This window comes from Garra rufa, chromosome 17 (assembly GCF_049309525.1).
Source record: "Garra rufa chromosome 17, GarRuf1.0, whole genome shotgun sequence".
Lineage (NCBI taxonomy): Eukaryota > Metazoa > Chordata > Actinopteri > Cypriniformes > Cyprinidae > Garra > Garra rufa.
This window is the reverse complement of record NC_133377.1, coordinates 33,905,229-33,929,816: the sequence shown is the minus strand read 5'-3', so window position 1 is coordinate 33,929,816 and position 24,588 is coordinate 33,905,229. Positions and strand designations below refer to the sequence as shown.

Below are 24,588 nucleotides of genomic sequence, written 5' to 3'. Positions count from 1 at the left end.
ATTTGTCTCTAACCTTCGACCTTTAAAGACCTTTTAAACAGTATGCTGTGTCATGAACCCTCGGTGCACAAGACGGACAATATAAAGCCGCACTGAACAGTTTCCCATGAGTCATTGCAAGGTGTGAAGACAACTGAGAATGTACTGGTTGTTTGTTGTGAGGCTGTTTTGGTAGCAGTTGATAAGCATGTAAGTGTGGCCACATATTTGCTTCACAGCGAGTTGCTTTGCTTAATGGCTTTATATACCTGCTTGCAGCTGCATCGTAAAATATTATTTCCAAAAATGGATGATATATAAAGTTTCCAGAGCAGCTCTTCCTTTGGGTTTTAGAATGTTTAGAGCTTCTAGAATAGGTAGAGACTCTGTCTGCGTTCTGTTGGCTGGTTTTCAATGTTACTATTGTGGATTGTATTATTTATGAGTTGATGTCATAGATAGTAATAATGTGAGACAAGCATGAGAAAGTGAAACATTATTGAAAACTTACAATTGAGGTCAAAAGTTTACAAACACCTTGCAGAATGTGCAAAATGTCTATCATTTTACAAAAATAAGAGGGATCATACAAAATCCATGTTATTTTTTTTTTGACCTGAATAAGATGTTTCACATAAAAGACATTTACAGATGGTCCACAAGAGAAAATAATAGTTGAATTTATAAAAATGGTTTACATATTGTACACTTGATTCTTAATATTGTGTTGTTACCTGGATGATCCACAGCTGTGTTTTTTGTTTTTTGTTTTTTTGTTTTTAGTGATAGTCCCTTGTTCGTCCTGAACAGTTAAACTGTCCGCTGTTCTTCAGAAAATCCTTCAGGTTCCGCAAAATCTTTGGTTTTTCAACATTTTTGTGTATTTGAACCCTTTCCAACAATGACTGTATGATATTGAGATCCATCTTTTCACACTGAGGGACTCATATGCAACTTTTAAAGAAGGTTCAAGCACTCACTGATGTTTCGGAAGGAAGAACAATGCATTAAGAGCTAGGGGGTGAAAACTTTTGAAAAGAATGAAGATGTGTACATTTTTCTTATTTCGCCTAAATATTGTATTTTTTTATTTTTTATTTAGTACTTCCCTTCAGAAGCTACAGAAAATACTTACATCTTCCCAGAAGACAAAATAAGTTAAATTTACCCTGATCATCAAATTCTAAAAGTTTTCACCCCCAGGTCTTAATGCATTGTGTTTATTTAAAATGTACATTTTGGAAACTACTGGAAACATTTTATCAGTTTTAGTTTCTACATATACAATATATTTATGCTAAACTTTCTGATTATGAGGTACATGTTTGAATATGAGCATGGTGACAGTGAAGTAGCCTACTAGTAATCTATTTATGGAAGGACCAGTTATAAATGTATTAGAATTATGTCAAAGTTTATTTATATAGCAACATTTATAACAGCAGCAGCTGGCCAATATGCTTTACAATGCACTATAAAACATTGCTAAAATTAAAAGAGAGAGAAGAAGAATGTTAGACTTTAGACTGAGCAGATTCAATCTGAAGTGGCAGAAGTCGTCTGAAGTTGTCTTCATATAGCATCTGTGCATAAGCTGAAAGTAAGCTGTAATTCATTTAGCCGAGACATGACTTAGCATGTAGCTCTATCACTCAAACTCAGGAAGTTCTTTGTTCATTGCTGCGACGCTGAATTTACTTTCTCTTTCTCTTGCATTCTCTCTCCACTACTGAGCGCCAGAGGTGAGGCTTCTCTTTTTCTCTGCTTGTATCGTATTTCTCCTGTGCATGTTTCAGAATGGTTTTGAGAGGGATTTAATGTGATCATTTTTGAGGTGAAACTATTTTTGCTCACTTGTGGCATAACTAAAGCTGTAAAAGGGCTAGAAACAGACAAAGTAAACACCCCGCTGTACTCAAACCCACAATGGCAAACATGCCACTTACATCGGTTTCAAGATCTTTAAAGCATGCAAAACAAATATGACTTTAAAAGATATTGTATATAGAGCTACTGAGCAGAGTGTGGAGAGAAATAGCTCACCCTTGATTTTAGAATGGAAAAACAATCCATTCTAGTACTGGCAGTACAGAACTTTCCACTGAACGTGTGTCATTCTATTAAAAAAAAAAAAAAAAAAAAACCTGTGGTATGTACTCACTCTGAATGTGGTTGTGGTGTCCATATAGATACACTACCAGTCAAAAGTTTTTGAACAGTAAGATTTGTAATGTTTTTAAAGAAGTCTGCTGATCAATCCTGCATTTATTTGATCCAAAGTACAGCAAAAACAGTACAATTTTGAAATATTTGTACTATTTAAAATCGCTGTTTTCTATTTGAATATATTTAAAAATGTAATTTATTTCTGTGATTTCAAAGCAGATTTTTTAGAAAGTAATACTTTTATTTAAAGGATGCTTTTGATTGATCAAACGTGATGATAAAGACATTTATAATGTTACTTATGATTTCTATTTCAGATAAATGCTGTTTTTCTGAACTTTCTATTCCTCAAAGCAACCTAAAAACCTGTTTTCAAAATAATAATATTAATACTACATGTTTTTTGAGCAGCATATCAAAATATTAGAATGATTTCTGAAGGATCATGTGACTTGAGTAATGATGCTAAAAATTCAGCTCAAAAAATTCATTTATTTTAAATATACAAAAATTTTTACTGTTTTGTTGTACTTTGGATCAAATTAATGCAGGCTTGGTGAACATAAAAAAATCTTTTGACTGGTAGTGTATTCACTTGTGGTTTCTCAAGTTGAAAAGCTACTTTTCTTTCTTTCTCTAGCTCACTGTTTTGCATGTGTTTGTGTGAGTATCCAGGCAGATGACATGCAAAATAAGTTTTCATCTAATTTAATTACATCAGAAATAAAGACTTTACTGGACTTGAATTAAGCTAACATTAAACTGTCTCAAAGTAGTTACCACCCTAGATCAGTTTGGGAATGCAAACAGTTTGCCAATGTGACAGGCAGGATTGCAAGTGTCCTGCTGTGCAGCGATCTTTCATTCAGTTTGGATTGTGCCATTCAGAATATGATACATGCTGATAATATTACAGAACTTTTAAATATTAGTATGATTTAGTTAGATCTGGTGTGTGTGCATACAGTCGAGGTCAAAAGTTTACATACACCTTGTAGAATATGCAAAATGTTTTACTAAAGTAAGAGGGATCATACAAATCGCATGTTATTTTTATTTAGTACTGACCTGAATAAGATATTTCACATAAAAGATGTTTACATATAGTTCACAAGAGAAAATAATAATTGAGTTTATACAAATGGCCCCATTCAAAAGTTTACATACACTTGATTCATAATACTGTGTTGTTATCCGAATGATCAACAACCGTGTTTAGTTTTTTGTTTAGTGGTAGTTGTTCATGAGTCCCTTGTCTGTCCTGAACAGTTAAACTGCCTGCTGTTCTTCAGAAAAATCCTTTAGGTCTCACAAATTCTTTGGATTTTCAGCATTGGTTTTGTGTATTTTAACCCTTTCCAACAATGACTGTATGATTTTGAGATCCATCTTTTGACACTGAGGACAACTGAGGGACTCATATGCAACTATTACAGAAGGTTCAAACATTGATGCTCCAGAATCAAACACAGTGCGTTGTGAGCCAGGGGTGAAAACTTCTTGTATTTGAAGATCAGGGTCAATTTAACTTATTCTGAAGCATCAGTGAGCATTTGAACCTTCTGTAATAGTTGCATATGAGTCCCTCAGTTGTCCTCAGTGTCAAAAGATGGATCTCAAAATCATACAGTCATTGTTGGAAAGAGTTCAAATAGACAAAAATGCTGGAAAACCAAAGAATTTGTGAGACCTGAAGGATTTAAACAGCGGGCAGTTTAACTGTTCAGGACAGACAAGGGACTATCACAAAAAAAAAAAAAAAAAAAAAAACAGCTGTGGATCATTCAGGTAACAACACAGTAAGAATCAAGCATATGTAAACTTATGAACAGGGTAATTTAAAAAAAAAATTCAACTATTATTTTCTCTATATGTCAAGTCAAGTCACCTTTATTTATACAGCTCTTTAAACAATATGGGTTGTGTCAAAGCACCTTTATAGTATTAAATAGGATTAACAGTATTAAATACAGTACACACTGCAAATCTGAACTAGAACGTTCTCTGGCCTTGTCGCAGATGACTATTTTTGCAATAGCAGCTGCCAGCAGTCTTAATACCTCCCGGAGAAGAATGTTTATCTCTACGTTTTCGATAGGATTATCTTGTTGAAAGTCATTGTCAGTGGCATATATAATGTACCATGTGCACCAAAAAACTATTCTAAGAATAACCTTAGGTGTATTGCCCAATTATTATTTCTTCACAAATGAACAGTCCAAAAAAGGAAAGTGAGATTAGCACATAACAACGGTTGAACTTAAAGTCTACAACTTCCTGGAACGACAGACTCAGGAAACATGTGTTGCAGAGTATGAGATCCACAATTCATTAAAAAGTACCCTTATGAAAGGCCAAAATCTTGCTTCTGTAACAATTTTTGCAGACATGTCTGAGAGAGACTGGCTTACGCAGGCTTACTCCCTGTGGGGTTTCCTCTCAGTGAAATAGTGCCTGGTGTTGAACAGATTTCTCTGAACTGGCCCAGTGGCCTGTGATTACAGCTGTCACTCTGAGAAGCTTTCAACAGGTGTTTGAAATCGAGGCGCTGTGTCTGTTTTACCATGTGTACACCAACAGCACTCGAGAAAGAGAAATAAAAATTGACATATAATATATTAACATGCAGCTTTTTTGAGACAAAATCCTAAATGTTTTCAAATATGAGCATTTCTAAAGAAACTGGGAGGAATGGGTAAACACAGTGTATCTATCAGACGTATAACAACCTTCAAATGTCAAGTTTGAAGTCAACATTCATAGTTCATTTATATGCAAGAGACGAAAAAGAATACATTTATTAAAGAAAACAGAGACCAGCAGAAAGGGGCGTGTGTAATCCTGCGTGCGCGCGCATGTGTTGATCAGGATTCAGGAAGCTCTGAGTCTGAGCTTCGGGAGCATCTTGCGTTTCCTGAGGCGACCAAATGGCTTCTTCTCAGTTTCAATACTCAGAAATCTTACACAGCTGAGCTCATATAGGTTATACAGGCGAAATAGATCAGCATAACTAAAATCAGACGTATACTAGTCAGGGTTTGGCGTTTAATACACGTTTTTTCTCCGTCGCGTAACGTTACGCGCTGCGCCTCAAGTCAGTGCGCTAGCGCTAATCACATCTGACGAGCCCCTCAGGTGAGTCTATTTTTGCACATTTTAATTCTATAACGATGTTTTCTCTTGGTGTTTCTTCTAGAAATGTTCTTCCATGTTATTTTGTTATCATTGTGTCTGCTTTTGTCGGTTTTAAATCGTTTCAAATGAGCTAAGGGGGCTAGTGTTAGCATAGTGGCTAACAGCAGCAATTTAATTCGTTTTTTAATAACATTTTGTATTTTGGTAGGATATTAGCACGACTTAATTTGTAATTTGCCGTTTTGCTTGTAAATACCGATAGAATTGTTCAGACAGATTTCTATGTCATTCTGAACACGTTGAAATCGATAAATATTATAATGTTATTATTAAATATCCTATATTTTATCCTTAAAACAATCCTAAATGAGTATGACTGTGGATGATCATATCAAATCAAAGTTACATTGTTAATGTGAGTGTATTGTCCTGAACTCGTTGTTTTTTTGTTCCACCATTATCATGGAAGAAGTGAAAACGAAAGTGTTTGTGAACGTGTTTTATAAAATGGCTGTTTCTGAACAGATCTGAAGTGTTTTTCCATAATGTCTCAATCTAGTGAGCACCCTATCTAGACAGCAAAACAATACCTACTTAGCTGTTTCAGCCTGTAGGCAGGATTGCTATCTACCTAGACAGCATTTTTGGCAGTCTCAAAAAATATTAAATTGGTTATAGAGCTTTCTATCTAGTACAGATGGAGTCTAAAATGCTTTTTAGGCAGACATCTCACTAGGTTTTGAGACCCAGCCAACGGGTGTACTCTGTACTGATGATTTGATCGATGCAAATGTGGTTTTCCATAGTATTTCCTGAATAGATTAGAAACTAGCTGCACTGGTTGGGCTGGACTGTCTTCTAACCCCAAAGGACTGGGTGAAAATTGCTTGGCAGTTGTTCCTGTTCCTGATTTGCCTGTCAAATCCATAGACAAGTATACAAGTCTTTCATGCTATATGACACACCCTGATCTGTATCCCACAAGGAATAATGCTGCATATCAATTAACTTGGGTGTCTCATGTTACTAGATAAATGCAGCACGCTGGAAAAGCAGAGCTTTGAGATTTTAACATTAACCAGCTAATGTAAGAAATGTGAGCTATATGTTCTTTTTAGAAGCTGGTCAGAAATGAAAACAAGGGTCTGTTGTATATGTATTGCAAATATAGTGGCCATGCAAATGACTTCTGCAAAATTTGAACAATATTGTGAGGAAGTGTGTTTGTTTTGCATGTTTAAGAATCTGAAACGGTTTCACCCTCTGCTTTCTGGTCCGTCGAGTCAGTTTGGTTCTCATTTTTGTGGTTCCCTGCTGCATACTTTCAGATTGTTTTCTGTTAATGTTTGATTTATCAAGTCCACACAGTACACAGAAGTGATCCATAGTGGGTCATGGTAAAAAAAAAAAACACTTACGGTAAATGTTTATCAGGTAGTAAAATCAAACACGTGTGTTTGCAGACAAATAATGCATTGCAGTTGCATCAGTTACCGTAACCGGGAATTAGTTCACGTGACCGTGATCAATACTGCTTTGTTTACTGGTGGGATAACAGTAATCATTGTCTGCCAGATCTATAAAGAGTAGTTACTATGTTAAAAAACATTTAAACACTAGCTAATGCTGCTATTTATTAATAAATATAGAGGGCAGTCATCTCTTAAAAAAAAAAATACTTGCATGAACTGTAGGATTTAATTATAGAAATAATAATAAAATAATGAATGAAGAAATTCAGAAATATTACTTAATGTAATGATGATTAAAACATTATCTTTAAAGAATTTTACTAAGAAAAATGATTTGCGATAATTTATATAGCAAAAAAAATGTAAATACACAATGCAGTATTTCTGTAAAAAAATATTATGAATTTTTATCAAATCAATTAATTAATTGGAGATGCTTTTGATTTGTTAATATTTAATGAAACCATTAAAATGGAATACGGAAAAAATCGTGAAAAACAGAATTTGGTAAAAATAAAACTGAATTTGAGAAAAGAAAATAAAACATTTCATAGTAAATGTCATGATTTTCATAAATTGCTGTTAAATGTAATATTGTAAATGTCATGATTTCAATTAATTAGACATGATTTTTGATGAGATAAAGTTTAGTTAACCATTAAAACAGGGTCCAAAAAAGTGCAATCTATTAAAATTAAAACAGAAAAAAATGGAATTTACAAAAAATTAAAGAGTTCAGATTTCATAGGTCATTATCCTCATCCTCATGTTGTTCAAAAACCTTATAAAAATATTTTATGAAAAAATGTTGGTACCCAAACAGTTGCTGGTAGTCTTCCATAATAATTTTGCTGTTTTGTTCAACAGATGAAATGCATTTAATGCAGGCTTGAAACAACATAAGGGTGAATAAATGTTGACAAAAATACATTTTTGGGTGAACTATCCCTTTAAGAATTAAAATAAGTATTGGTCAATCTCTGTTTTTGCATATGACAAACATGTTTTTTTTAGCTAGCCTGTTTTTTTTTTGTTTTTTTTTAGTTGGTCTGGTTTTAATGTCACAAAGGTTTAATTGTTGAATTATTTTTAGAGGTCTTTTCTCCACATTTCTACATTACTGTATGAGTGTGATAGCCTTGTGTTCATGAGTTTTCTCTTTTCAGATACTGTGAATATAAAGATGTCCAAGCCCCCGAATTCTGGTTCTCGGTCCCGGTCCAGGTCCAGGACTAGATCACGGTCCTACACACGATCTCACTCAAGGAGTCGCTCCCGTTCGAGGTCCAGAAAGCGTCGCTACAGGTAGAAAAACAGAATGCAAATTCCAGCAAATTCCTTTAAAAAACTGTTAGTTGGAATAGCTTTTAAAAATGAGACATGTGACCCTGGACCACAAGTAGCACATGTATATTTGCAGCCTTAGCCAACAATACATTGTATGGTTAAGATGATCAATTTTTCTTTTATGGCAAAAAATATTAGAATATTTATTAAGGTCATGTTCCATGAAGATATTTCCTACCTTAAATATATCAACTTAATTTTTGATTAGTAATATGCATTGCTAAAAATATTTGGACAACTTTAAAGGCGGTGTTCTGAATATTTGGATTTTTTTGCACCCTCATATTCCACATTTTCTAATAGTTGTGTCTCAGCCATACATAAAAAGCCATACATCAATGGAAAGCTCATTTATTCAGATGAAATTTAAATCTCAATTTAAAAAAAACTTACCCTTATGATTGGTTTTGTGGTCCAAGGTCACAAATCTGCTGTAATGTCATGGCTCAGTTTAAAAACAGCTTTGTCTTGAGCTCTTTATCCTACCCTTGACTCAGTCAATGCATATTCAAATTGCACTAAAATAAGATGCCGTAGTTTCCTGAAGGTTGCTCCTCCTCTGCTTCTCACTCTTCTTTTCTAACAGCCCACCCCTTTTTGTTGTTTTTTACATGTCATGTGCACGTTAGGCTAAAAGCAGTTTCCTTTTGTTTGTCGTAACTACCTCTTTCCACTGCATGTGGCTTAGCATATTGGTAAACCTTATTCTCAATCAGTTTTCCAATGAAAAAGCACAAACGGTAAGACATTTTCTTGTTAGCGAATGTTCAGTTTAATCTGGTAAATTTGGACAGTGATGGCTGTAGTTAAGCTCTAAACATGTCTAACTTTATGCATTGGCCGATTCAAGTAACAAATTCAAGGGGCAGTTCCTTTTACAGGAAATTTCCAAATGCAACTTCAGAAGATTGTTACGAAGGCATACATTTAGGCGGCATAATCTTTTAGTTAATGTTGGCAAGAGTTGCATCCGTTGGTAAATTTACAGGAAGTGGTTTAACACTGTGTGAAGGATAGAAATTGCGCGTTGCAGAAAATCATAAAGGAAATCATGCCGTTTGTGTGAATATTGAGTCTGTAGCGCCATCAAGTGGTTATGAATCATAACTACATTCTGTGCTTTGAATTTCCATCTTTCTTGTGCTTAAGCTCTAGATCAAGATCCCGTTCGCACAGCAGGGAGAGGAACTATCCTTCCAGAGATTTCCAGGGCAATCGTGGGTATAACCGTGGTTTTCGTGGCTACCGGAGACCCTTTCAGTACCGGGGCAGAGGGCGTGGCTACTTCCCACGAGGTAACTATCATAGAGGTGGCAGCAACTATGGTTACCGTTCCAACAACTGGCACGGCCATAGAGACCAACAGCCGCAGTATGACCACTCGTACAGCCCTAGGAGGGGACGTTCACGTTCCCACACACCACGGAAGCGAACCCCGAGCCGAAGCCACTCTCGCCATTCCGATAGGTCATCCTCTGTGCGTTCCAGGCGCTCCAGCTCTTCCTCCCGCTCCTCGTCCCCACGTCGACGCAACTCCAGCACTGGACGACCCCATTCTAAAGATCGCAAAGAAAGGGGTTCACCAGGGGAGAGCAAGGGAACCAGCAAGGAATCATCCAAGCCTACAGGAAGCACCCCAGAGGAACACAGCAGCAAGTGGGAAGGCCTAACTGACTACGATGCCAGCCCCAAACGAAATGCTACATCTGTTGCTGGTCAGCCGGAGATCAAAGTGTCCATTTCCGGAGGTTCCGGCAACGGTGGTCCACTGTGGCGAAGCATCGGCCCTGCTAGTAAAAGTCCACCGGCAAAGACGTCAACCTCAAGTGGCTTTGGGTTCTTTTCAAAGGAAGACTTGAAGACTGAAGACAAGTCGGCCTCCATCTCGACCGCTTTCAAAAAGTATGTCTTTGCTTTCGATTTTGGATGTTTTCCCTCTCTTTCCTTTGTCCTCCAGGCAGTTTTTAATCAATCATCATTCTCTCAAATGTGTTTAGTCCTTGTACAGCCACAAAGATCCTTGGAAGAATAGAGCTTATAATGGAAACCAATTTCAAACTCAAATGTCACAAATGGGCCTTTACCTGTGCTATGAGGTTGTTTGCAATCCCATAATTTAGGAGATAAAGTTTTAATGATGTAAGTATGGAATAAAAACCCATCCTGGTTAGTCGTGTCTGCATTGCTGAAAAGTTGAGCCATAAATTTACGCATGTCTTAACTTGTTTGTTGTAAGTAACCTTTCTTATCTTGCTGTTAAGGTTATGCTGGTTTGAAAATGTAAATGTTTCGTGATACAATCTACTCCTGAATGTGCAAAAACCTAATTAACTTGCGATCGTTCACCTCAGGTTTTTGGCAGAAAAGAAAAAGCCCTTATCAGACAGGGATAATGGCAGGGGTGAGACTTTAAGCTTGGGCGACGCTGACAGCGAGAAGAGCGGCAGTAAGTTAAGAGCTGTTTTCGATGCCGATTCTGGCTATGATGGCGCAAAGAATGATAAAGGACTTCCTTTTCTCGATGCAGAAGAAGAGGAGTATCGCCAAGAATTGAAAGACCGGAAGACTGAAGAGGAATCCAAGTACAAGGAAAAAACCCTTGTCACGATGCGGGAATTAACCGAAGAGCGTTTTGGGAAATGGGATGATGTCGAGGAGGAACTGGATGAGGAACTTTATCGCAGTCGGAAGCATGCTTCTAGAAAAGAAGAGAAGGCCTCCAAGAAGAAAGAGAAGAAAAAGATCAGGATCAGTCCATCCTCTCCGTCTCCATCCAGAGTATCAGAGAATAGAGGCAGGCCACTGTTTCCAGCTGGAAGAGAGACCTCGCCTCCAGCTAAATCATCAGCCAAGAAAGAACCGCCGTTTAATTTCAGTATAAAGGCATTCACTGGTGAAGGAGAAAGGTATGTATTTGAAATCACATTTACTGTTGTTTTTTTGTATGACATTCAGGTGCATGTTTATGACTCTCACTGCTTTTCCTCAGCTCAACAGGTGCATTAGCTAAAGAAAGACGTTTGTCACGGGAACTTGTGCACCCTGGTAAAAAAGATCATGAGGAGTTTCGCTCGATCTTCCAGCATATTCAGTCTGCTCAGCTTCGCAAAAGCCCTTCAGAGCTATTTGCTCAACATATAGTCACCATAGTACATCATATTAAAGGTATTTCCAGACTAAGCTGGTGGTTATGCAATCCTGCATTTTAATTCTGCACTGTGCTTTGAGGTGCCTCTAGGTGCAAACCTAGGCCCCTTTCTTGTAGTATTCAAAGAATTTGACTACATATTCAAACATTTTAAAATAGTGGCATGTAAGAAATGACTTTGCTTTCTACCTTCTTAATGTAGCTCAACATTTCCAATCGTCCGGGTTAACTCTGAATGAGCGATTTGGAATATACCAAAGAAAAGCTGCTGAGATGGAAATGATGAAGCCGAGAAAGAGTCCTGAGATCCACAGGTAGACGTCTTTGTATTCTGGTCTCCGCTACATTTACAGTGCCTTGCGAAAGTATTCATACCTCTTAATTTTTTTCACGTTTAATGTTGCAGCCTTGTGTTAAACTGCTTTAAATTACTTTTTCTTCCACATCAGTCTACACTCCATAGAACATAATGACAAAGCACAAGAGAGGTTTGTAACATCTTTGGATTTATTATTATTATTTTTTTAGAAAAAAAAACACTAAAATGATTCCATTGTTTAAGTATTCATACCCTGTTCTAAGAGACTTGAAGTTCAGCTCATGAGCATTCATATCACTTGTAGATGTCACTACACTTTGAGTGGAGTTAACCTGTGGCAGATGCATTTGAATGGGTATGATTTGGAAAGGAACAGACGTCGTAATAAAAGGTCTAACCATCGAAAATGCATATCAGAGCCCTGAGGTCAGAAGAACTGCATGTAGGGCTTAGAGACTGTCAAGCCACACATCTAGGGAAGAGTTTAGAAAAAATTCTGCTGCAAGGTTCACAGAAGCATGTAGCCTCCATTATCCATAATGGAAGATGTTTGGAACAACTAGGACCCTTTCTAGAGCTGGCCACCTAGCCAAACCGAGCAACTGATGGAGAAGAGCCTTGGCTAGAGTGGAGACCAAGAAGCTGATGATCACTTTAGTTGAGCTCCATGATCATATATGGTCTGATGAACCTCATTTCCAAGCATCATGTTTGGAGGGAACCAGGCAATGCTCATCACCTGCATAGAAGCATTACAAAAGTAAAGTGTGGTGTTAGCAGCCTCATCCTGAGGGGCTGTTTTTCAGCGGCAGGGACTGAGGAACTAATCAGAGTAGAAAGAAAGATCAACACAGCGAAGTACAGAGATAGTCTCAATGAAAACTTAGTCATGCGCATTCAGAACCTCAGGCTGAGTAGGTTTACCTTCCAACAGGACAATGACCCTAAGCACACAGCAAGAGTGGCTTATAGACAACTCTTTGAATGTCCTTGAGTGGCCCAGTCACAGACTGGGTTTGAACTAGTGGTGGGCATAGATTAATTTTTTTAATCTAGATTAAATCTTGAAATTAATCTAGATTAAAATGGCTAATTTGAATTCTTCTGAAAGCATTCAGAATATGTGTGCTACCCAAATAATGACTAAAAGTAAGTCTTTGAGAACGGGTTTCTCAAGCCAGGTGGCGCATTAGACCAGGCGCTCATCTCCTGTTTCCAAAATGCATTACAAACTGCTTGACAATTGCATTTAAAACACAATTAACTATACAAACTTGTGTAACCAAGTACTTCTGCGCAAAAGGCTGTACGACGTGCGCGTTCCAGTAAAATATACAGGCGCGCGGGTATGGATAGCCTATCTGCGTGCATCTTACAATAAACTGCGTTGCTTTTAGAAGCGTCAATTCAGTTGTTGCATATAGTATAATGTCTTTATTTCGGGATTATCAAAGTAAATTATAACTCAAACTTGAGATTTTACTGGGGCACAGCAGATTTTCACTGAGGCACGTGCCCCAGTAAAAAGGGTCTAGCAACGCACCTGCCCTGAAGCGGCTTCATAACTGCATCCATGTCTGCGCGTCTCATTTGATGTGGTAATTTCACAGAAGTTGAAGACTCGTTCTCGCCTCCTACAGTGCAATTCAACTAGATATCCGTCATCCGCGCTAAAATATCAAAGTGAAAGTCATCATATCTTGCGTAGTTTAGACCCAGCTCCCAACCCAACTTTGAGAATAGATTAACGGCGATATTTTTTTTATCGCGCGATATGAGTCTCACGTTAACGCAGCACGTTAACGCCGATAACGGCCCACCACTAGTTTGAACCTAATCAAACATTTCTGGATAAGCCTGAAAATGTCTGCCAGACCCCATTTAAGCTGTCAGAGCTTGAGAGGTACAGATGTGCAAAGGTGCTTCAACTAAGTTAAGAGTGTGAATACTTATGCAATGTATTTCTGTTTTTTAATTGTAATAACTTTGCAAAATGTTTCACATGATCTGTTTTGTCATTATGGTGTATGGAATATAGACTGATGTGGGTACAATTAAGTTATTTAAAGAAGTTTAACACAAGGCTGCAACATAAAATGTGAAAAAAATGAAGGGGTATGAATTCTTTCGCAAGGCACTGTATGTGTCTCTGAACGCTTTGTAAATTATTATGGTTAAATGCCTTGTTCCTCTCTTATCCTAATTGTTTTTTTGTTTTTTTGCATGTTCTTCCACAGGCGAATCGATGTGTCTCCCAGTGCTTTTAAGAAGCACTCTCACCTGTTTGAGGAATTCGAAGAGAGCGGCTACAAGGTGACACAGCGTTTTCAAATCTGAAATTCCTGCCCAAATGTGTACCAGCTGAAACAGCAGAAATGTGCTATGAGGTGTATAATGCTAATGCACAAGAACCCCAATCTCAGTCTTGTATTACCGAGCGTTACGCTCTCACCCTCCAGCATTTGTCGTATGATTAATCGTGGGTACATACTTGCCCAAACAAAATGGCTAATGAAAAGGAAGTGACAATTGATCCTGTGTCCAAGCCTTTCACTGGACCGCTAACCAATGCAATAGTAAGTATATCTCCTCAAAAATGTGTTTATAAAACAAACAAAAAAAAACTGAGGCTCAGTACTAATCAGCATTGGGAAAGCATGGAGCATGCTGCTTTCCCATGAGATCTGTGCATTTTTGTAGTTTTTTTGTTTTGTTTTGTCATGAAGTCTCGCGTGTTAATAGACGTCTGTCACATTATCAGTGGGTGTCCAATATATCATGTTCTGTCACATTACGTCTTAAATCTGCACACATTTCATTGGTTTCATTAAATCTTGGGCAACATCAGCCAAGACCGCACAGTCAAAGAGGGTGACTAAATAAAATGAGGATTGAATTGGGTTATTCCTAAAGGTGGCCAATAGATGGAGTTTATCAGCTGGATTTTGACTTTCATTGTCATGCGTATTTCAGTGTGAGGCAAATGTTCTCAGCCTCTTCTTCTTGTGCCTAGGTTAACCCTGAATTAATCCTATGTTCATATTTAAAGGGTTAGTTCACACAAAAATGAAATCTGTACTTGTTTATCAGAATCTCCCACTGCTTTTGTGCAATGAAAGTAAATGAGGTAAATGCTGACAAGCTGCAGAGATCAAATAAAAGTAAAAAACTGAAAATTCTTTCATTAATTTGATTAATTTGTAACAAACACAGGGAGAGTAAATAATGAGTTACATTTCATTTTTGGATGAACTGTCCTTGAATCTTTAAATGGAGTTGAAATCACTTGGTAGTCCAAGATGAAATTCAGCAATTCTCACCTTTAGTTGTTTACACTAATGATTGAAGAAATTGTTAATTATTTTGGACATTATTGTGTCTCTACAGGATCATGGTAAACGGCCTGAGGGCGATTCATTGGACCTTCGCTTGGCTATTGAGCGCCGTAAAAAGGATCCTAAACGAGAGGGGGGAAAGAGTTCAGCTGGCTCACGCACACCCAGCCATGAACTCTCCCCTGACAGATCTTCCAAACACAAGAAATCAAAGTATGTTCAACTCTTTGATTCTTATTAATAATTAATGTTTGGATAGTACTCTATTTTTGAGTCTTGTTCATTTTCTAGACTGTAATGATTGGATGATTGAATGTTGATTTAACATTCCAGTTTTTATTTACAGGTGAACACTTTAGAGTAAGAGTTTGGGAGGATGCACTGTATTATTGTTTAAACCTTATATTTTAAATGTTGTATAATTCAAATTTCTGTAATTCTGTGATTCTAATGTTCTAATTCTAAATCAGCCAAATGTACAAATGTAACTCAATTTAAATTTTGTATATAATTTCAGGCTTATGTATGCTATTTATTTAATTGTTTGTCTGTTTTACAAATACAGGTTGGTTTTTCTTAATATGAAACTCACTATTCAAAATCAAACAGATCACAGTGTAATTTTCATGCTGCAGTTATGGCATATTGAATTGTTTTATATTTTTATTGCATTTATTTGTATACTTTTTAAATTGCAGTTTAAATTGTCTTTTTTTTTAGAAAAAAAGATGATGTTATATTGTTTATTCTCATACTGTTCCCACAGATGGCAAAGTGGCTCTGATGTAGAATTACATTTAAACTAAAACTGTAACCGAACTTTACCACTACTTATTGCCTTCAGAAATGCAAATCTAGTTATATATCCTTGTATTTAAGACCAGAAGGCAGAAGACATTAAGTTACAGCTTTTTACTACTGTCATTTCAAAACATGCATTAAGCACAGACTCATTATCCAGTCATCGTTTGGATGATTTTAAACTCTGTTCTCATTTATTCTAAAGGAAAAGCAAAAAGAAGCGAGAGCGCTCTCCGTCCTCGTCCTCATCTTCCTCCTCCTCTCCCTCCCCTCGTCAGTACAGAGTGAAAGATTACCATCCGGAAGAGCACATGGAGGGAGGAGGGGGTTTTAACAAGGCCCGTCTGGGGTCAAGGGAGTACCCAGGGCCTATGGATCGAGGCCCCCGGGACTATGAGGGCCACATGGATAGGGGTTATGAGAGGGGCAGAGGAGGATACGACCGAGGAGGATATGACAGAGGTCATGGTTACGAGCGGGGATTTGTAAGTATCCTACAGTTCTCTGTAACGTTGATATGACTTACTGATCATGGATGAGTTATAGATTAAATTAGTTTCTTTATGTACACTACCAGTCAAAAGTTTTTGAACAGTAAGATTTCTAATGTTTTTTTAAATGGGTCTTTTCTGCTCACCAATCAAGCAGTAATATTGTGAAATATTTTTTTACTATTTAAAATATCTGCTTTCTATTTAAATACATTTTAAAATTTATTCCTGTGATTAAAGCTGCATTTTCAGCCTCATTACTTCAGTCTTCAGTGTCACATGATCCTTTAGAAATCATTCTATATGCTGAATTTCTATTCAAGAAACATTTATTATTATTATCCATATTTAAAACAGTTGAGTACTTTTTTTCAAGGATTCTTTGAATAGAAAGATCAGCATTTATCTGAAAATGCTTTTGTAACATTATACACTATAGCATTCAAAAGCTTGGAGTCAGTAGAATATTAGAATGATTTCTGAGGGATCATGTGACTGGAGTAATGATGCTAAATATTCAGCTTTGAAGTCACATGAATAAATGACATTTTTACATATATTTAAATAGAAAACGGTTAATTTACATAGTAATATTTAAAATTTTATTTTTTTTGCTTTACTTTGGATCAAATAAATGCAGGCTTGGTGAACAGAAGAGACTTTTAAAAACCTTACTGCCCAAAAACTTTTGACTGGTAGTGTATTTATCTTTGATTAATGTCAAACTTTGTTCCTCCCTGGCTTTGTTCCCAATCCTAACTGAAATGAAGCCTCCGGAGTGACTGATTTAATTTTGAGAGACTACAGCTGCCTAGACAGAATTTCTGTGTAGGCTTATTTATGTTAGCTTAGTAACATGCACTAAATGCTAAGCTAAAATAAATAAGCACAAAAAGTCTAGGTACGCAGCTCATTAGAATTTTATGGTCCTAATAAATCCATTCAAATTTTTTCAGTAGTTCTGTTTTAATTAAAAAAATGTAAAAGCATGTCTTTGAATTAATTGAATTCATAAGGCTTCAATAAAAAAAAAAAATATTTAAGTGATTTAATTTATTTTAGCAATAATAAAGCTCTTTTTTTTCCCTAGAATTTTGTTTTTTTCTGGATTTTGAGTGATTTAAAACAAATTTATTAGCAAAAACAGTGAAAATTAAATAAATGCGAACAACTACGTCATCTTTGAAAATGTAATCAAATTAAAATTTGACAATTCAGGTTTACTCTTTAAAATAGTAATAGATTCATAAAATTGTAATATTAAAATGCTCTAATACATTGTATTATTAATATTACTTTGAGAAGTGTGTTCTTAAAATTATTAATTTTATTACTATTTTTTTTTTTTTTTTGAAGTAGTTCAACATTTAAGTTTTGAGTTTGACAGAAAAGACTTTTGGACTTTTGTGGGTATCCAGCGATTGTTTTTATCAACTGAAATGGTGAAATGCTGGTAAAATCTTTTAGAAAAGACTCTTAGAGCAGCTCTGAAGATGAAGTTCACAGATGGATGGTTTATTAATTTCACAATAATCTACATTATACAGTAAATTATATTTTTATGACTAGTTTCCTCCAATCCATCCACGTTAGAGCTTTTATATTTGTGTCCTAAGCAGTGTTGGGGGTAATGCATTACAAGTAATGCAAGTTACATAATATTACTTTTTCCAAGTAACTAGAAAAGTAACATTACTTTTTAATAGGGATGCACCGATCCTTATCGGTCGATAACTTGCGCGTTTTGTCAGTAAAGCCGGTTCTGTAATCAGCGGTAAATGCCATCAGGTGCGTGATTTCACGTTGAGCCGTATATACTACACACAGCCGTTGTTTACAGACGAGCTGCGCACATTCACACTGATAATGAACATTGCTATGCGCAGCTCGTCGGTAAACAACGGCTGTGTGTAGTATATACGGCTCAACATGAAATCACGCACCTGATGGCATTTACCGCTGATTACAGAACCGGCTTTACTGACAAAATGCGCAAGCTTTATCGACCGATTGGTATCGGTGCATCCCTACTTTTTAATTGATTGATTAGAAAATATCCGAGTTACTTTGAACATGCATTAATTCATCTCACTCACTAAAACAAAAACATACAGTATTTTAAATGAATAAAAACAGTGAAATTCAATGCAAACCTGCAATTATTAAATTTTAAATAATACAAATATCCCCTATGTATTTAATTCCATTAAATCAACCGATGTCTTTGCTGCCGACCTTCGATGATCCAATTCATCCATACTAATAAGCAAACAATACTTAAGATGATCTAACATTTTGTTTTCCTTTTTTTTTTTTTTTTTTTTTTGTTTATTGCTGAAGAGTTGACATTTTCTCTACTGCGGCCTACTGTACTGTAAAGTACACATTACTTTCCATACTTTCCAACATAGTTACTTTTTTAGGGAGTAACTCAATATTGCATTGCATTAGTTTTAAAAGTAACTTTGCCCAACACTGGTCCCAAGTTTGTTCTCCCATATACCTCTTAAGTTTCTCCTTAATTCTCAATCTGCTCTTCTTGTATATTTGTTTTATTTGCAGCCCAGAATGAGAGGAAGAGGATGGAACCGGGGAAATTACCCAGGCAACAACCCCATTAACAACCCTCCCAATATGGGCGGCCCTTCACGGCCTCAGGACGAGGAGTGGGACCCCGAATACACCCCGAAGAGTCGGAAATACTTCCAGGTGTGCTAAAAATTGATCTCAGATACACGCGCCCCCGTAAGCATCACGTTAAAACCAAAAACTGGTGGTGGGTTTGCTTGGCATGTCACTCAGACAGTCTCTTCCTTTATAAGAGAGCATTTTTGGGACAGTATAAGCTGCATGGTGGCCTCTAGGAGAGTTTCGATTAACTTCTCTCTCATCTAACTGCAGCATGATGACCGGGACAAGGAAGGGGAGATGAAGTGGGTGGACACTCGGGGGCGCGGCAGAGGAAATTACCCACGAACCAGAGGCACCTTCATGATTCGCAAAAGCACCGGCAGCAGCCCCAAGTGGACCCACGACATGTTCCAGGGCAATGCCGAAGAGGGAGAAATAGAAGAAGGAGATGGACAGCATAAAGACGACGAAAAGTCTGGAGACAACACAGCTTCCAAGCCATAGACTGACTCGTATCCATTTGTGCTCTTCTCTACTGTCTCTAGCTCAACTTCCCTGTGTGTTCACATGTTGGACTGTAAAGCCCCAAACAGTAGAGCCATTTTTTTTTTTTTTTTTTTTTTTTTTTTTTATATATATAGCAACAAACAACCCGCTATTATTTTTCAGTTTCTGTTTGTTTGTTTTTTGCGATTGTGGGGAGTGATTGAAAATATAAATTCAGCATTCGTTGGCTGGAATTAATTGGTTTTCATTTAAAAAGGTGCAATAAATCTGTGCACTTGTGCCTTAGGTTTAACTGTAGTTTTATGATTCCTTTTTTACGTTTTTAAGTTTGATTTTCCCAATAGATTTTCCCTTTTTTGTTTGGAATTGCATGTAAATCCATTCATACATACTGCAATCTTTTATATTTCTTCTCTTGTGGTGTACGGTTCAGTCTCATTGGAGCATATCCCTTGTGGACCAATACACTGTGTACTGGGCCGATTTTCTCCAGAAAATTGTCTGTTAAAAATGTACAGATTTGTTCTTCCCAACCAATTGGTTCTCAGCTATATTTAACATCCAATTTAGTTAATTTTCCTCTCTTAAATTATGCCACTAATGACTTAAAAATGGTCCACTTAGGTTGTGAAGTGTAATTAAAAAGCTTTTTTTCTATTTTGAGCAACAACAAAAAATTGTCATATGTTTTAGATCATTATTCATCAGATTTTAAAGTGTAGATAATAATAGAACATGCAAGACGAAGCTCGTAATGATGCATTTATTGCATTATTGTGTTAAACTATCAAAACAATTTGTGAAATAGTTCATGCTGCATGTTTAGATCATGTATGCTGCACTGTTATAACTTGGGGACTCGGCTGCTTTCTTTTCAGCTTAGAAATCCTGCTTTGTGATGACATTACTGTAATGCTGTGACTCGACGTTCTGTTAACATTTACAATCTGTTAACTCTGTGCTTTCAGTCTCCATGGTAAATTTGAAATAAAACCCGTCCTCTGTTTGGTAAATGGCATCTTGTTTTTGTTTCGATTTGCATTGCCCTTGTAAGACATCGGTGGGGAACAGCTGCTCAACAGCTGGAGCCTTTTGGTGATTTTATGAAGAGTAGTACTAGTTACGTAATGTAATGTGAGTCGTTTCATCATTTAAATTCACAATTTGTCATTTTTTGCTTGACAGACAGGTCATAGACTAAACCAGGATTAGGCCGTAGTTCAATTAGGACATTTAAGCAATTTTTTTAAACATGCCTTGGAAAAAACATTACTGGTGTGCATCTTGAGACAAAACAAAGGCACTGATATATTTAAAGATCAATCAGTGCAAGTTTCAGTTTAAACAGCTCAGACTTGCATTTTAGTCTGGAACTAGATTTAAGCCTTGTCTGTGAAAGCAGGGGTTGAAATTTAAATTAAACTGAAACACACAAACCTGTATGTTTCTAGATTAGTGGGTTCAGGTGTGTGTGATTAAGATGAGAGCTAAAGTCTGCATGAAGGAAGAAACTTGAGGCAGGATTGGACACTTGACTGACAGCAATAGATGAAAAGCAGTGAGTAAAGTGCATTTAAGATGGGTAATTTGTGTTTTTTTATAAAAGGTCATCTGTTTTATGATGATAATTATAAAATCGAAAGCCAAAAAAAAAAAAAAAGTGGAAATTTGTAAGAGTAAAGGGTTAAAACTAGGGCCGGGACTCGATTAAAAAAAATAATCTAATTAATTAGAGGGCTTTGTAATTAATTAATCGCATTTTAATCGCATATAAATATTTGACCTGAGAACAGTGAGAAGTAAGTTTTTTTTTTATATATGGATTTTTAGTATACCATTGAATAATGACTGAATACATAAGCTTAAGCAACAAAATATTGTTTATTTTTGTTCAACCAAGTCCAACAGACCAGTGCAATATTGCCATTAAGTGTAGCAATAGGCTCGATGTGCTGCGGTGAGATGCGAATTCCTTGTTGCATAGCTTGCACACAACCATGCTCTTTTCGACGCTTCCATCCATTCCTTTTTTATAACAAAATTTCCCATCCACAGGGCCAACCAAAGCGGTCCCATCAGCTTTTTTGTCCATGTTCACTGTGGTTTGTTTTGCTGCGTCCCAATTCGCCTACTTATACTATGCCCTATAAGTATGTACTCTTTTTGTGAAGAAAAGTACATACTTTTGAGTTTGTAGCAGAATAGTAGGCAAGCTTTGGGACATACTACTTCATCATAACTGCTTCTTTAATGGACGCTCTGTTGCTTAGTTACCTGAATCCTGTCACTGTTTAAACTGCCCTGTCAATCATCACAGTTAACTTTATCTACATTTCGTTTAATTTAATTTCCTACCGTATTAGAGAGAAATTAAGAGGCACGTTCTTTAACGAGTCTTTCATGCCGAGAACTCAGCTCTTGTGTTTGCTTAATTATGCATTTAAACGTTAATGACCAAACCTATCATTATAAATGTTGCTGCACATGAAATATAACGCGGATAACATTTAAAAAATATTTTTTTTTATCAGGTTACACACTGATTATTTATCACTCAAAGCCCTTTCTCTACCTGTCCGTTGGTCGCCCATATCCTCCATGTTTGTAGTTTTTTAACACGTTTTATGCGTGTTTGTAGTTCTAATCGAATCCTCGTTCACTGCGCAGTGTGTTGTGGGCAGTATAGTGTGCATTGATCGTTAAGTAGTAGACCATCCGGGAATCTTTGGAATACTTTTTTAAACATACTACGATTTGGGACATGCAATACTATTTAGGACGGACGCAGCTTGTCTGAACGCTAGTTGGTGCTCCAGTATAATCGGTCCGCCATCCAGTGAGAAACGTTCCGCGGTGCAAAACTAAGTGCGATTAAAACGCGTTAAAAAATTTTAACGCGTTATTTTTGTGTAATTAATTAATCTAAATTAACGCGTTAAAGTCCCGGCCCTAGTTAAAACATTATAGAACTTATTCTTCAACATGAAGTAAGTCTATGGACAACTTAAACATAAACTGTAATACTGGTTGGACTATAAACCAGTGTGTTAATAATTATGATAATACATTAACATGGAAAGACACACCAACTTGGAATATCAAGCAGTTAAACGAGTTGTTTTTTTTTTACAGATAACAATTGCTGGAGGCAGATGAGACTGGAAGCCAGACCCATTAAATTTACAAATGGCCACGCCCACTCCTACGGGAAGAAAGAACGAGAAGAATAACAACGTGCTGTAAGGTAAAACTGGTTGGACTACAAACCAGTGTATTCATAATTAAGATAATACATGAAAATAACATGGTAAGACAAGCTGTTTTGTGAGACCAGAAGCCAGACCCATTCAAATTTACAAATGGACACGCCCTCTCTTATGGGAAAAATAAGGTAAATAGAGGGTTTAAAAGCATAAATGTTTTCTGTAGCTCCTATTATTTCTTATCTGTAAAATGTGTTCTTTGAACTGTAAATTTGACTAACTTATCCTTAATGTTGGGTGACTAATGTTCTAGTTGGATTACTTCATAATAACGATAAAGAAAGTTATAAAAAAAAATTATTTTATGAGAATATGGAACTTCAACACATCTACAGTAGGCAACATTTAAAAGGGATCAAAAAGAGTTCAGAGTTGTCATAAGACAAGAATGTGCATTTGGTTTTAGCAAAACTTTGATGAAAGGTTTTGATCCGCTTCAAATGTTGACTACTGTTATAACAAGGGCGATACTTTGGAATCGCTTTCAGATTCTTTTCAGATTTTTTTTAATAAAACAGCCAGTCAGATCAGAATCCACGCGATTTTACAGAGCTCGAGCATTTAAAGTAACTGTATGTATGTTTGTTTTGTTTTGTTTTAACTCGATTATCGTTCTGATTGTACAGGCGAGATATGCTTCTGTTTCTTTCCCGCGCTCGATCGGGTACAAAATTCCGAGAAAGGATGCATGCCAGCGACAAGCGCACACACCGATGTGTCCACTGTAATTAAGACAGTGATGTGTTTATGACAGTGAATTCCACTCACATAACTGTAGGGGGCTTCAAAGTCGCAAAAAATACACAATATTACATATTTTGTTCTTTTAACTACACAATAGAGGGTTTGCACTTATGTCGCGTTCCATGCAACCCGTGACTCGTGTTTCTCCAACCTTCTACCCGTGAAAGTGCTCCCGAACTGCAGTCAAACCCGTGACTTCCCACTCGTGAACTCGTACTAGATCGATGTACTCCCAGTTCCGAGTTCTGATGTGACATAGCCCGCGAAACCACTATGTCAGCACCTACGGGTGCGGTGTTTATGCAAGTGGTATACAGTGAAAAAAAAATAGACTTTAGGACAATATAATGTTGCAAACAAATTAATAATAATGTAATAATAATAAATGCGCTCAGGCAGTTTGGGGTGACTTGCCTGGAACGCTACAAAGGGTTGTGTTTTTTTAACGTCTACACCTACCCCAACCCTAAACTTAGCCCTTACTATAATAAAAAAACAGTATTATTGTTGTACAGTGTGATAAAAATAATGTTAGATTGATGTGCGCATGCCCAGTAGCGAATCATGTATCCCTTCTAGTCTTTACCGCTACGAAGTCGTGAGTCCTGATTTGCAGTCGTGATTTACCAGCTCAAAAACCTGCCTGGAACGCAGCATTACTTCACAATTTGGTCAGTTACCCGGATGCGCGGCCATATTGAAACTCAAATGTAAACTACAGAATGGATTGCACGGTAAACGTACTACTGAATACGTTGTTCTGCTAATTTATGCTTTCTAAACCACTGAAAAAATGTGTGGAAGCTGTTAAAGGGATGGTTCGGAGTAGAATTGACTTCATTGCTATGCACTCCGAAGCCCTTGTAAATACCCCATCCGAAGTTTTTTTTACCTTAGTCGAACATTTATGGAGATATTAGAGCGACACGTCGACGTCACTTCCCTGGTTTGAAAAAAGCACGTAAAAGTCCTCCTACTACATCTGTGTGAATGTCAACTTGTTGGAGGACTTTTACGTGCTTTTTTCAAACCAGGGAAGTGACGTCGACGTGTCGCCATTTGTAATTTTTGAGACTAGTAGGGATCGGCTAAAACGTGTTTTTAAAACACTCATGGTGGACTTACAAATGTTCTGATACAGCGTTTGTGAGTACATAACCTATTTACACTACTGTACAAGTTTGGTAAGATTACTTGCACGTTTAGTGGTGCAATTTACAAGATACATCACATGTACCATTCACTGCTGT

At 36.7% G+C, this 24,588-nt stretch overlaps 1 protein-coding gene across 2 annotated transcripts; it reads left to right on the top strand.

The window, feature by feature from the left end:
- Positions 1 to 5,036: 5,036 nt before the first annotated feature.
- On the top strand, positions 5,037 to 20,344 carry thrap3b (thyroid hormone receptor associated protein 3b). Of its 2 annotated transcripts, XM_073821731.1 has the most exons (12): positions 5,037 to 5,280; positions 7,919 to 8,057; positions 9,249 to 10,001; positions 10,451 to 10,545; positions 10,627 to 11,005; positions 11,089 to 11,264; positions 11,450 to 11,561; positions 13,804 to 13,879; positions 14,954 to 15,114; positions 15,908 to 16,187; positions 18,756 to 18,902; positions 19,095 to 20,344. In XM_073821731.1, exons 2-12 carry the CDS (start codon positions 7,936 to 7,938, stop codon positions 19,326 to 19,328), a joined length of 2,535 nt encoding a protein of 844 aa, XP_073677832.1. In that variant the 5' UTR covers positions 5,037 to 5,280; positions 7,919 to 7,935; the 3' UTR covers positions 19,329 to 20,344. The 2 variants fall into 2 exon arrangements, with proteins under 2 accessions (XP_073677832.1, XP_073677831.1); XM_073821730.1 differs by having other exon boundaries at positions 10,451 to 11,005.
- The last annotated feature ends 4,244 nt before the right edge of the window (positions 20,345 to 24,588 follow it).